This window comes from Anarhichas minor, unplaced genomic scaffold, assembly GCF_050575085.1.
Source record: "Anarhichas minor isolate MPS153535 unplaced genomic scaffold, ASM5057508v1 ptg000011l, whole genome shotgun sequence".
Taxonomy (NCBI): Eukaryota; Metazoa; Chordata; class Actinopteri; order Perciformes; family Anarhichadidae; genus Anarhichas; species Anarhichas minor.
In genome coordinates, this window is record NW_027466457.1 from 3,150,829 (window position 1) to 3,165,000 (window position 14,172).

The 14,172-nt window shown below is 40.8% G+C and overlaps 1 protein-coding gene across 1 annotated transcript; it reads right to left on the minus strand.

The window, feature by feature from the left end:
- Positions 1–282: 282 nt before the first annotated feature.
- On the minus strand, positions 283–10,693 carry kras (v-Ki-ras2 Kirsten rat sarcoma viral oncogene homolog). Its single transcript, XM_076088888.1, has 5 exons — positions 10,448–10,693; positions 8,063–8,180; positions 7,100–7,278; positions 6,568–6,727; positions 283–2,738 (listed from the first exon to the last, which is right to left on the minus strand). The coding sequence occupies exons 2-5, from the start codon at positions 8,171–8,173 to the stop codon at positions 2,622–2,624; spliced, it is 567 nt and encodes a 188-aa protein (XP_075945003.1). The 5' UTR covers positions 8,174–8,180; positions 10,448–10,693; the 3' UTR covers positions 283–2,621.
- Positions 10,694–14,172: the final 3,479 nt, after the last annotated feature.

The window sequence follows — 14,172 nt, forward strand, 5'->3', positions numbered from 1 at the left end:
CTGGTCGAACAGCCCCTTATTAGAGTGTGAGGTCTTTCACAGTCAAACCTGTCAAAATGAGTCAACAGTACCACCTGCTGGGCAACATCGATATCATTCTAAGACTTACTAGAGTTAGAAATAAGGAAACTTATGACTCCTTCAAAATGTTAAGCTTATAATACTGCACATTAGTCTCAATATGATAATTGTGACCACGTCCTCCAGCAGTACAAACACACAAAGTGTTTTAAAAGGAATGAAAATCTAAAAGACAATTTTCGAAAGAAAGACAAAGTTCAGTTCCTCTTTACTTTGTTCTTTATTACACATTAAATAGGAGTGGTGAGATTCATGGCAAAAAATAGACTCGTATGAGATCAGACCACCACTCTACACTTGCCCACAACAGGTGTGTTGTAAAGTGGTCATTCATTCACTTCCCTAGACCTGGACCCAGTCACACTCTCTAATCACATACACAGAGTGGAGAGAACCTCCATTAAAGCAACATTCATTTAGACACACCAACAACATGAAGCACAATTTACAAAATATGCACCTTTCAGTATCACAACTATACAAAGGTTGTTAAAATATGATCCAGGTACAAATGATACATTTCAGAAATTAGCTGTTGGCACGCAATCAAAGGAAGAGGAACATTTCAAACATTTCAGTAAAACTACTTTTGAAACCGTATTGTTAACAAGAGAGGGTTCCGTAATTAAAATTGCATCAACAGTTATTATCTACTTAAAGGAGAAAGAGGTAATAATAAACTGGGGCAAAATTCATTAATCCCAAAAAGCAAAATGTATAATGTCTGGATTTTCTGTATCAATAACTTTGCTCTCCTGGAACAGCATCATGTCTGTTTCTTGAGCACACACACACACACACACACACGACAAAGTCAATGTTGTCTGGTGTCTTTCTACGGCCTAAATGGAGCACCTAATGCAAACATGGAAGGCAAATAAAACCCCAGGGGAACAGCTCGGAAATACAAGTCGACTTGGGAAAGAAAATAGGACTCTTGTTTTAATACAAATTCAGACAATGTTCTCTAAAAACCAATTTGATGGCAATTATTGCCTCATTTACAAACATCAGTTCCAGCTACACCACCACGACAAACAAGCTTTGTGAGAGAAAATGACAAATTACTTTGCTGGACAATCATTTCTGTTGAAAGGCAGCCCACCAAACAATTTAAACACTTCAAAAAAACAAAACAATATGAATCCAAAAACTTTCAAAAAGCTCGGCAAAAAGGAAGAATCTGAATCCATTTGGACAACATTTTAAACCTCTGTGACACCACACCAGGAGAAATGTTCCTGAAAGCTGCTTTAAAGATGCATTCTGCTTTCTAGCCAGTCCAAACAACTAACGAGTCCACAGTTTAGGAAAATGTGCAAGGCAGGACACCTCTATGGCCAGCTACTGTCCTCAAACTGAAAACCTAACAAACATTGAATAAAGAGCTGATAGACGGTCCTCACACTGGTCAAACACGACACCTGGATCGCGACGATGTTGACAGGAGAACTCTTGAACTGTTTTTGTAACAAATAGCAATAAAGTGATTATTGTCAGGATAAATTAAACAATCCTGCAGTCGAGCCTCAGGGTAAAGAAAAGCAGGCAATATTTGGCCAGTGAGGTCCTACAAGCTGCTCGATCGCCATCGCAAGGCAAGAACCCCTGCAACATAAGATGCCTCTGGCCAACACAAAACCCGGCTGCTGGTCTCTTCTATCATCCAGAAATCTGTAACTTTGAATTTGTCATTAATCGAGCTAAAATGGCTGATTTCTTACTCACAAAAGCAAGCAATGATTATTTAATATAAAAAAACAAGACCGTATGATATCCACTTAGGTTAAAGTTCCTCATTGCTGGCTCTATTAAATGCATTCAACAGAGGACGTTTGCAATACGCGTGTCATCTCGGACACACTGCATGCAAAAAGAAAAGAAAACATTTCATGAAGGCAAGAAATCACTCCCCACACAGTACAAAGCATTGACAAATTGCAAAATGAATTAATAGCTAATTAGGGTGTTAAAATATTAGGAGAGGAGTTTGCATGCATACTTATAATCAGTGAAATAACTAAGTCATACCTAGAGGAGGCAAGTACACAGTGGCTGGGACATTTGGTGCTCATCTGGCTGAATGTTGGTCCTCAGAGCTGGTTTGTCGACGAGAATCGGGATAAAAAAAGAATCATTCTTTGGCATCCCAAAATTAAAAGGGCTTTACAGAACCTCTACAGGTCATGGGCCTTTTAAGTTAGGGGGAGAAACAAAACTTAGTAATGAATAATTTGTCAAACATGAGTGTTGATGCAATTAGCTTACAGCTCTATAGGTATATAAAAAATTATCCAAATCATCCTATAAAATCAAAATGTTGGACCAACACATGTGGGCAACTGGCACTAAACTGAAGATAAAGCTTATTGGTGTCCAAGTAGCAAATAATAAAAGAAAGGCAGAAACGGGTCAGGTTTAGTATTCAGTATGGTGGGTATTGAGAAAGAGGCTAATAATTTAGTGTAATGTACAAAATGTATTACTTTAACTGTTCAACATAGTTCTATTTTAGTCTGTCTTGAAAAGGGGGCGATTATTCACATAAGTGTACACTTTGTCTTGGACTTCTTTTTCTTCTTTTTGCCCTCCTTGCTCATCTTCTCCTTATGCTTCCGGATTTCTCTCACTAATGTGTAAAAGGCATCGTCAACGCCCTGGAAAAAAAAAAGACAATAAAAAGAATATATTATTGAGTGTCAGGTTAGTATTTTCACACCACAATACCAATGATTGCCAACGTAAAAAAAACAATATATGAAATACACAAAAATGATACAATCGGAAACCATTTAAAGATTGACAATGTTGAATTTGCTGAATTTAAAGGGTGATTCCACTCTTTTTGAAACATTATTGGGACAGATTAAACTCCAATCAACACTCCGATCTTTGATATCAAACTGATGTGTAGCCTTGACTTGTTCCACTGCAAAAGAAACTTTAGTATTTGTCAAACATTTTCATATCTATGAACGTTTAGTTGAATTACTTTTTTTTCCCCCCCAATTGAAAACCAGAAGTGTCAAAGTGTACATCAGCATGACACACATCAGAGTGCAGGTGCATTTCTCAATCCAGTTCAGGCTGTGTGCGACGCAGCTGAATGAAGCACAGACCAAACACCATCAATGTGTTCCAGAGTGAACTTCAGTCTTCCCACAGACAACACTGACAGTAGCTGCAGTTACATGAGCCAATTTCTGTACCGCTGAGTGTAATCAAACCGAATGTACGACTCCCACAGCATGTTTAAATGGCCGCTAAAGGTGTCCCGTTTGCATTCGCCAACACAAGCAAGCCTAAAAAAAGATCAACCTGCATCCAACGGTTGGGCACCAATACTGGTTTACTGCTGTGGGTTTGTGCCAAAGCAAAAATAGAAGTATAAAAATATTCTACTAGCAAAGAGTTATTAAACAGAAGGCGAGCCTTCTGTTTATCTCCCCAAAACTGATGAATATAAAAAGATGGTGCAACACTCATACGCAACAAATAAAAGAGTGGCACGACTTCCGCAGATGATCAGCTTGGATTTAAGTCAAGCCAATTTATTCTGACTGAGGTGTTAAAATGAGGCTTTTAAATTCCTGCTGAGCTCTTATTCTGATTATTAGTGAATAAAAAGGCTCCATGTAGATACAGCTAGTGTCTGTCAATGCCACACAGAGGCAAGTGCGTGAATACAACAGTTTGTCGAGTGCAATTAAAGTGACGATGACTCTGCAAGGAGCTGCAGCGTAAAGAGCCTGAGGTCACTTCAGGTTGTGAAAAAAAAAAAAAGACAGCAGGAAAGGAAAGAAAGACTTGGGCCGCAAAACAAAACAAAAAACCTCACCCACAAACACACACACACACACACACACACACACACACACACACACACACACACACAATTTTTGTTCAAAACATATCTGCCAGTTTCTTGGACCACATCCTCCTTGGAAACATCAGCACATGATTTGCATAATCTCCTTTAATAACACGCGCTGGCTCCCTAGCCCACACACCTTCCTTCATGTTGATTTCAGCAGCTCGGGACACTTTCACACTGGTAGTTTAGCCAGAATCTGGGAACAGTCGCCTGGAAATTGCCCTTTTCTGAACATGGGTGCAGACCAAGTCGACCTCAAGGGGGCGGTCTAATTGGCTCTACGCCAACTGTAGTACGGCTTGTGTGCAGTTGGAAAGCAATTGTTTTCCCACAGAAACACCTGTACGTTTCAGGGGGATTGTTTTCAATAAAAGAGGACATAAAATACCTCACTGGTGTGTGAGCAGAACCTATGATGCCATGTTAGAGTTCTTACTGGTGGGGGGTAGTAGTGTTTTGTTTATTTAAAATTTTCAGACGGTTGTATTACTTCAATCATGCTCACGTGGAACTGCCTGCTTGCACACATCTAAATGATTTACCATGTTCATTTCCTTATGGGAATAAGGGAAAGGCCTGCACCTTGATGAGGAAAGAATTACGCAACGTACCCAGCACAAAAGTAGAACGTGTGAAGGCAGACCGGCATGGTTCAGAAGAGGGGGGGGGGGGCAGTCAAACTGACGTTCAGACTCAAGTAAACCAAACCCAGTATGAAAACGGCCTGAGATAATTATCAGCGATGAGACACAGGCACTGAAAAGGGGAGAAATCATCAGCTGTTTCAGCCTCGTTAGAGCTCCACCACAGCCCCAGTAGAAACCAGCAGGTTGGCTTTGAGAACCATAAAGCAACAGCTCTCTTTGCATGTCCTCTCCCATTGCCTTCTCCACAATCCCCACCAACACACACACACACACACACACACACACACACACAGATGGGCGCGCGGCTGCATACACTTACCCCTTTCACATCACAACACACTTTTTAAGCTTGACACAGCGCGGCGTCTTTTCTTCCTTGCTGAGTTTATTGAGCCGGTACTGCCTGATCTCCCGTACCAGAGTGTAAAAGGCATCTTCCACTCTCTGCAGCATTAGAGACACAACTTCCCTCAATGTTGAGGAATACAGGAGGACATACTGTATGGGTGCATGTGTTACAGCTTACAGATACAAAAGGAGTGAAGCAGAACACGTGTTTTGAGGTGGGTCTCCCTGCATTGTCTGGCCTGTCTTTTTAAGTGATACTCCACCCAAACTTTAACTTGTGAATATCAAACACTCACCTTCTGTGTACAGACTCCTTTTCAAGCATGAAAAGGTTCTGTTTCCTCTCTTCTCGAGGAAGAGTGGGTTTATAGAACTCCAATGGTTTTCGTGGCAGGGGGGAAAAAAAGGTATCAAAGTGTCCTTAAAAATGAAAGGAGTCATGTTATAGCCCTCTTTGAAGCTTTTACAGAAGCAGTGCACTTAGTTGTATTTTGGCAAGAAGATAATCGTTGGGACCATAAAGGTGGAGGTGTATTATGATGCAGGAGTGGTTTGAGAATGTTTCATCGTAGGAATCCACTCAAACTTAACTAAAAATCAATCTGTAATCTTTAAAACAGACAGTTCAAACCTCCAGTGGGTGAGTGAAAAGATTAAGGTGGAGTATCACTGACCGTCTTGCCAAATATAAAGAAGAGGCGCATGCATTAGGAGCATATTTTGATTGTGCATTATACTGTAAGTGGGAGATTTCCCAGAGAAGTCAGATGAAATCCCTAAGACCTGGCAAACAATAGGCGGCTTTCAATGCAAGAAAATGTTTCCTGGTCCAACAGCAGCAGCACAGTGTGGATAGTGAATTATTGGTATTACAGATCTGTAAGAAATGAATCATTGCGTCATTAATTTCCCCTGCACCAGAAAGAGCCGTGATTCACCCCCAGGTCAGAGAGATCAGGAAAGGATGTGTTTACAGAGCACCGTGTCAGTCAGACAGCCACCTACGGCCAAGCTCACGACACACACACACACCATTTGATGAGCCGTGGCAAATCTTCCAAGAACACCCAGTCACAGTAACCAGCAAGCAGAATCATTAACCCCTGTGAAATTACCGACAGTTTGTCCTTTCATGCTTAACACACATTTACTGATTATTTATGATGCAGGATCCTCTGTAGACGGCCCTAATGGGGATATCATTTCATACATCCATGACAAAGTAGCATGCAATGGTTACATTATCACCCAGAAATAAAAACAATCAACCAAAGAGGATTTGAGGATGAGCAGGGTATTTCCCGAGACATTTCCAAGCAACATTATAAAAAAAAAGAGACCATTAGATGTGACACAAATCAACAGCACCACATGACTCAAAACTTTAACTTTTCTTGTGATGGACACTTGTCCGCCAAATCTCTCTGGAAGAATAACATTTGATTTCAGAGTGAAATTTATAGGACTGCTGTGTCCATCAAGCCAATATCCCTGAGACCATATGCATTCAACACTCTCTACAAACCTGTCGCTGAATACTCCAGCAGTTTAGTGACAGACTGAAACGCTAAACTCTTTGAGTGTTGAGGGCGTGGCCTTCTCGAGCTGGACTCTCACCTGTCTGGTTTTGGCCGAGGTCTCGATAAAGGGAATGCCGTAGCTGCGTGCTAAGTCCTGAGCCTGCTTGGTGTCCACTGTCCGGGACGGGAGGTCACACTTGTTCCCCACCAACACCATGGGGACGTCCTCAGAGTCCTTCACCCGCTTTATCTGTTCTCTGGACATTGACAGACACAATAGAAATATCATTGGATTATAATTCCAACTGAGGCAATACTCCAATGATAATGTAAAAAAAACGAGTTCATAATCAGAGTCAGAATATGCCCATTATCGTTTAATAATATATATCATTTTCTGAGCAGTTTGGCCGTTTCTAGACAACGGGTAGTAGGGAGGAAATGAAGAGTTAGAGAGAAGGGGAAAGACGTACATTAGAGGTTCCCAGACTAACATTGTGATTACAGAATTATCACCGTACACCCGTAGATCACAAGGATGCCACGAAATATTCTCCCGTTTAACTGTGATTAAAACCCTGCCGTCACACCGAGTCCAAAGCCTCCAAACCGTTAGTCTCTTAGCTCACCTATAGTGGTGAATGTCTTCAAAGGACTTGGTATTGTTGATGGCAAAGACACAGAGGAAGCCCTCCCCTGTCCTCATGTACTGATCCCTCATGGCGCTGTACTCCTCCTGACCTGCAGTGTCCAGGATGTCCAGCAGGCAGGTCTCTCCATCGATCACTACCTGCTTTCTGTACGAGTCCTGGAAGAGGAGGTCAGACAGAGATTAGAATTATGGGATTCAGTGGGCCGAGTGTCCGTATATCAGCTTAATAAAAAGAATAAGATACGGGTTGCGGACGACAGAACTCAATAGATGAGTGGGTTTAAACATCTAGCTGGATACAGTGCACGGCGACTAGAATATCAATTAATATCCCAATAAACACAAGTAATGTAGATTTATACATAACATACAAGCAAACTGGATTGTCTACATTGCTTCATCGTGACATGGTTGTATTAATTAATTTTGCTTAAAGGCTGTACAGAACTGCATTTAAAGCCTACTCTACTCTGGCTGTAGTAGGTCACTCCATTCTCCAGCAGACCTCCATACTTAATTTCGACTGTGGCGAAGCACTCCAGCTTCTCCTTACACTGATCGCCACACTCAATCGGATCCAACACAAACAATTACCGTCTGATCCAGTGAGTAGATTTTGTTTCAGAAGTAGTATTGTATTAAAATAATCTATACTGGAGCTCTAACCTGCAACGGCCTATAAATAATGGATTGACATAATGAGACTGTGTTTACTCAGCATAGGTTGCCCCCCCGTGAGAGAGCAGACATGCATGGAAAGTTATTAAAAACCTGTTTCTTAATAACCTTTTAAAGACTTAAACCAGAAGAACCTGCTGCAAGGAGTTTCTCGTTGTTCTGCCCCATAACGAAAAACATAGAAAACCATAAGACAGAGTAATGAACTTGAGAGCAAACGCGTTCACACATACACGTGCATGCACACACACAGTTTCTTTACCTCAATGGTGGGGTCATATTCATCCACAAAGTGATTCTGGATGAGCTGAATAGTCAGTGCACTCTTGCCAACACCTCCAGCTCCCACCACTACCAGCTTATATTCTGTCATGATTCACCTGTGGGACCAAAGAATATATAAATCACATGAATCATATTATACTCAAGATATTTCTAAAGAGTCATCTGGCACAGCATCATTTCATCTGGGGCACCCTCAACGCCTTAATGGAAGGGAACTTCTGGGATGTGTAAACCTCTCTGCACTAGGATGTTATATTCTGCTGTGGATGGTTAAAAGTCAAGTATTAGGTTGAAAATATTTTGTCAATTAACTCTATTTGCTTAACTCCAGTCTGACACCCTACCAGCTCACTGGGATGTCTGCATCCTCAGGGTTGGCAGACCGTTGATGCATCAACACAACATCCAGAGAACAACAAATACCGCCTTGTGTGGAAAAACACTTTTCTTTTAATAACACTGCTGATTCACTGGAAAATACATGCCATCGTGTTTATTTTGCTTTTTATTTAGAAACCCATCGAAAAAAAATTCAACAAGAAGCTTGCAGAAGAAACGACCACAACACACAGAACATTAAAGAGACTGTGTGCAAATAAGGGAATACAAACACTGACGAACTGCTACAGAATTATGGAAATCTGGCCTCAAAATTACAATCAAAATGCTGCAAAAATCTTTAAACTATTTCTATGACACAAAAATAAGCTTCACGTCACAAATCGTCAGGTACTGAAGTAAAATAAAAAAGGTATGAATACACAGTATACATAATCAAATGTCTGGATCCAGCCACACATGCATACTGTGGTGTTTTCTGAGCAGCAGCCACACACACACACACACACACACAACAGAAACTAACCACAGGGACAAATCCAATGACATTAAGGCTCCAAAATTGACAAGTTACCAAGAGGCTCTCCGCTGTCTGACGGCTTTGTGGAGCAGCACCCGTCAATAGTGGCAGCTGGCCTTTCCACAAGCTACAGTACAACACTGCTCACAGCCCTGCACAGCCTGCAGTCAGGGAGGAGCTCCGCTGAATAGCACTGGCCTTTTCTAGACAAACAAAACCGACAATGTGGTTTGATAGGTATTCGGCTGATATAATTACACTTTTACTACACCTAAAATGCTCCGCTGTATTTCAGATATTCTACCCAACACCGCCTGTGATTTACACATGCAAAGCAAGGCTGTTCTGCCCATTATGAAACCATCGTATCTTTACATAAACAGATAAGACAACTGACAATGTCGCAGAACATTTCAGCAAGCAACACTTAAAAGTTGTCTGCTACATGCTTGCCATGCCCGTTAAAATATCATAACGCATCCTCTTATCAAGCAGGGCAAGACTTTGAATGACTGAATGTAGTACATGTGTAGTCCAACAATAAGTTAACTCAGTTCTCTCACCCTCATTGTTGCGGTTTGATGCCTCAAACTGTGGTAAAGTTATGATGCTGCAGGATTTAAATGGAAAAAAATAATTCCCTGTAAATATGACTGTCCCTGCTATTGTTTGCCTCGTTAAAACACCGTCTGGATGGCACTGTATATACCGCTACCCTTATATGTAACGTTACTACATTAACGGTGATTTGGGAAAGTTTATTCCCAAAAAGACGACCACATGTTTCAAACAGCACCACTCCACGAGACAAGACACGGTGAGGACTAACGTTAACGGAGAAATGTGCCACTAAATCATTGAATTAATTTACAGAAGGCTACTATGCAACAGTGCACCACCTATGTGAATTAACCGAGGATAAAGCAGGCCTTTCAATGAAAAGCCCTTGCGTTGTGTTCAAGCAGGCAACAACACTCACAGCAGGCTTAATAAAAGTCGAAAGGAATTTGATTTAAATCCACGGGTCTGTGGCCGCAGGGTTGCCAGATTGGCTGTGCGAGAAACCCTCGGAGCACTGTGTTTAAATAACCAGGCTGCTAGCTTAGCATTGGAGCTCGCCCACAGCCTCAAAATATAAGCTAACTAGCGTTAGCCTTTATTAGCTAGCCTCATGTGACATAGAAAGAGTAATTCGTTAACGCAGCATTGCTTGTAACCGTGTGCCCGGACAAACTCGGTACCATTCATTCAAAGGGGGGGAAAGTGGTGAGTTTGTAAGCCGCCATTGACAGGCTAACCCTAAGGTCTGCATTGCAGGGCCAGACGGTAGGTTAACAATTGGGCGTAGTTTGCACTACCAACGAAAATGAATACTCCCACTATAATGATGTTATTCAGTGCTTACATGGCACACAAACTGACCTACGTACTAAATTAATGAATACAACGTTGCAACAAACCTCAAAGCGACACGCATGCATTAATTGTATCCATTTGTTTTACCTTTTAGCGAGTGGAGTTCCGCGTCCGAAGTAGCGACCGAATAAGTCAAGCTGATAATCCTCTCGTTTCACACGATCTCTGCATTTCCTACTTCACACCGAAACGCCCGCATTTAAGTCAGTCTACCTCGTATCAGAAGCAAGCGGGAACATGCGAAAAAGTGGGCAAATTAATCGATTGAACTTTCCATTTGATCCAGCGTCCGGCCTTGCTGCTCAGGTTGGCCTCCTTTAGTGAATATGGGCGGATACCGGGGCGCACTTTACCCAGAAAGCATAGCTGGAGATTTCAACCGGTTTGGGTCATATCATCCAACTTTGTGTCGCAATGTGGGAAACAACACTCTTTATTGTGTCCTCTGTAAATATACTATTGTTGTTTTGTGCAGGTTTGACTTAAAACAGTAGGTTTATATGAACCATGGTTGCCTCTGTTGATTATTGTAATAGTTGTGCAGGCTATGTGCAAACGTTACTACGTTTTTTAAATTTTATCTCATCGGAAGCCAGACAGAGTGATTCACATTTATGCTTTAAAGATCACAAACAATATCGTAACTATAGAGGTCACATGGTGTCCGTTTCAGGACGTCTCCTCTCAGTATCGTGATCCCTTACTGCTGCCTGCTGCAGAGTCAACAAAGCCTAGGGGGCGACTCCACTATATATAGGCTCTAAATATAACTGAATTGTGCTGGAGGGACGTCATTCCCAGGCAAGGAAATGATTTGGCAATCCCTTGTCAGTTTTCCAACGTGTTCACGCGGCTGCCTCCTGCGCACGCAATGCGCATAATCAACACATACACGTTCAGTAACAAAACACAGGCCCAAAGCAAAAAAACATCCAGAATAAGGCCGCTGAGGGCAGAATACATGAAGAATACATAATTAACATTTTATCCAGTTGGTAGATACGTAGTTATTTCACTACTAGGGTCTTTCGGAGGGAATACCTATTTCAAAAGTCGTCAAAATCCTACGATTTCTATTAGATACTATCCGTGAAATATATTAGTCTGTAGCAGCAATACAGAAAATATAAGCTGTATAAAAGAGCACAATATACAATATACACTGTTTTTACGCATGTTTTACATCACATGGCAGAGACACTAGAGGTCACTATTGACTTGTCTAGCAGTTCTCCAAGCTGTACAGCCTCTACTGAAACCACAACTATGTTTGAGATTTTATAAAGAAGTGAAGGCTAATTTAAATCACAATTAGGTTCAGAGTTGTTTTCATTAACAATATTATACTTCTGGCTATAACGAACACGTATTGTATGCAGATATTAGTTATTATTGTATCGTTTTAGAGATTTAATAATAATAATTGAATACTGATATTCCTATTTTGTGAGAGGGTACCCAGTTATTTTATCTACATCTCAAATAGATGCACTGTGCATTTGTCTGACTACATTTAAACAGCATGTGAAATACAATGTACATAAATGAAAGAAAGGTTACACATGAACAAGAATAGATTCCTATCTACATCATATTACATGTAATAAACATTCTATTTCATTATTTTATCATTATGGACATACACATTACTATCACAAATATAATTTACTGTCAGTTATAGTTTGCAAACGGGAATTTAGTGTGAAGATAATCTGGGACTCGTATCCTGATGGGTCGGTTCTCTCTTTAGGTTTACCTGTTGGTACAATAGATAAACACAACTTTAATGCAAGCAGTCAATTTATATATCAAGCACAGAATTGCCTTCGAAGAATAGCATTTGTATAAAATCACTATAAAAGCCAGAGTAAATAATTGACACCATGTCCGTTGACAGATAATAGAATATACATGAGAAACTATTTTTCTTACAACAGTAAAACTTTTTGACATCTCAGAGCAGTAAAATCAAAGATGTACCTGATAACTATAATGACGGCTCCATTTTATTCTCGGCATGGTGACTCACAGGAATAGCCATCGCTAACATCATTAGTTAGGCCTGTGATTTCCTGCTGGTAAAATATCTGCCGTGAAAAGGCTCTATAATGGCATAGTTTTGAGAATGATTAAAATGGAAGTTATAAAAGTGTTTTTTTCACTTACATAAAATGCCCTTCTGTAAATTGAAGAATATATTTCAACTGTAAGAAGAGACTTCATTTGAATAAAACCTTAATCTTGACCAAGGCCTATAGTCCTTACCCAGACGTGATGACTAAAGAGCACTAAACCTGCTGATTACACCGCTCATAAACCGAGCACATGGATGATAAAAGATCATATTTAGAGACACTTCCAGCTGACATGTTTTTGAAACAGGAAAGTATGTTCGGTCACAAGAGGGCAGTATGTTTCCACTGATGCATGGTCCCATTGTCCAAGGTCCATCAGCTGCTCCAGTTGAATGTACTGTATGTTTTAACTTCATCTATATCTTTTGCAAAAAGTTTATGCATGTATTTTTATGTCAGGTAAAGTGGAAATATAATTATTTTTTACATTTTTACCAGTGTAAGTCCGCTGTTTAGTCAAGTAGGGTCTGATGTTGGAAGTATGGAGTGAGCAACATATTGTGTGTTTTACATTACTTACTTTCATGATGTGAAACAAAGAAACATGCTACCAAATGTGATGGTTTCATATAACTATCCAATACATGCATCATGACAGTTTGTGTGTTCTCCATTTCACATGGAACCTATCCTACCTTGCCTTTATGGTATCCGTATATGATCTGAAACATGCTACTGCGTTTCAACTGCAGGGTATTTGTCTTCATTTTAATTTCAAATGTATGTGTTACAATTGTATGATATGGCATTGGTATAGTTTTAGAGGCTGTAATTCTGCAGTACCTTTAAAAGAATGCAATGCACAACTTTATTTACTCTGAACGCAGCTTATGAACCACTTCCACTAAATCTATTAAACCTTTATTACATCCTCCAGGACTCTCAGCACCTCTTGTTCATTAACAAAGAACATGACAGAGAACATCAAGAAAGCACTCAAGCAGCTAATCTACACATTTGTATTCAAATCGAAATTTCATTATATATGAGACTTTTGATGATGGGATCCCCCCCACACACACACACACACACACGCGCGCGCACACACACGCGCACACACACCCCAATCCCTCGCCCCTTCAGAGTGTATTGCAGCTTTAAACAGTCCACAATGCCTTGCGGTGTCCCAGTTCCAATGCGATGTATTTACCAGCAGGAGTAATGAAACGAGTGGAGGGTTATTTTCCGCAGCTTATTGGTGAGACCGCAAAAGACTAACGCACAGAGAGGACAGACACAAACTTTCGGATAGAGGACCACAGTGTCAGTTATCTGTGTTTGAAAGCGTCTGTAGCCTTTTATTCAGTTATTTGTGTCTTGCAGCCAAGCGATACTTTGTCGCAGTTCGTTGGAAGTGATTTACTGGGCAATGGTGAAGAAGGACACATTTTGCTGAATTGACGCCTTTTACCTGTGTTTTCTGCCTAAACTTCACTTCGGATAGGGAACACTGAGGTGGATCCTATTTGCGCTTTAAAGGTAAGACCATTACACAGACCTAATAATAGCTAAATGTGCTGCGGCGGATCCCGGTGTAGTTGTGAGGCTGAGATAACGGAAACATTTCTGTAGTAGAATAGTTCTGCTACTCTCTCAGCCCACTACAGCCCATTCTCGCCATTTCTCCAGCCTCATCCCAGTCAACACCAACAGTACGAGACGGAGGGGCATCGTCAC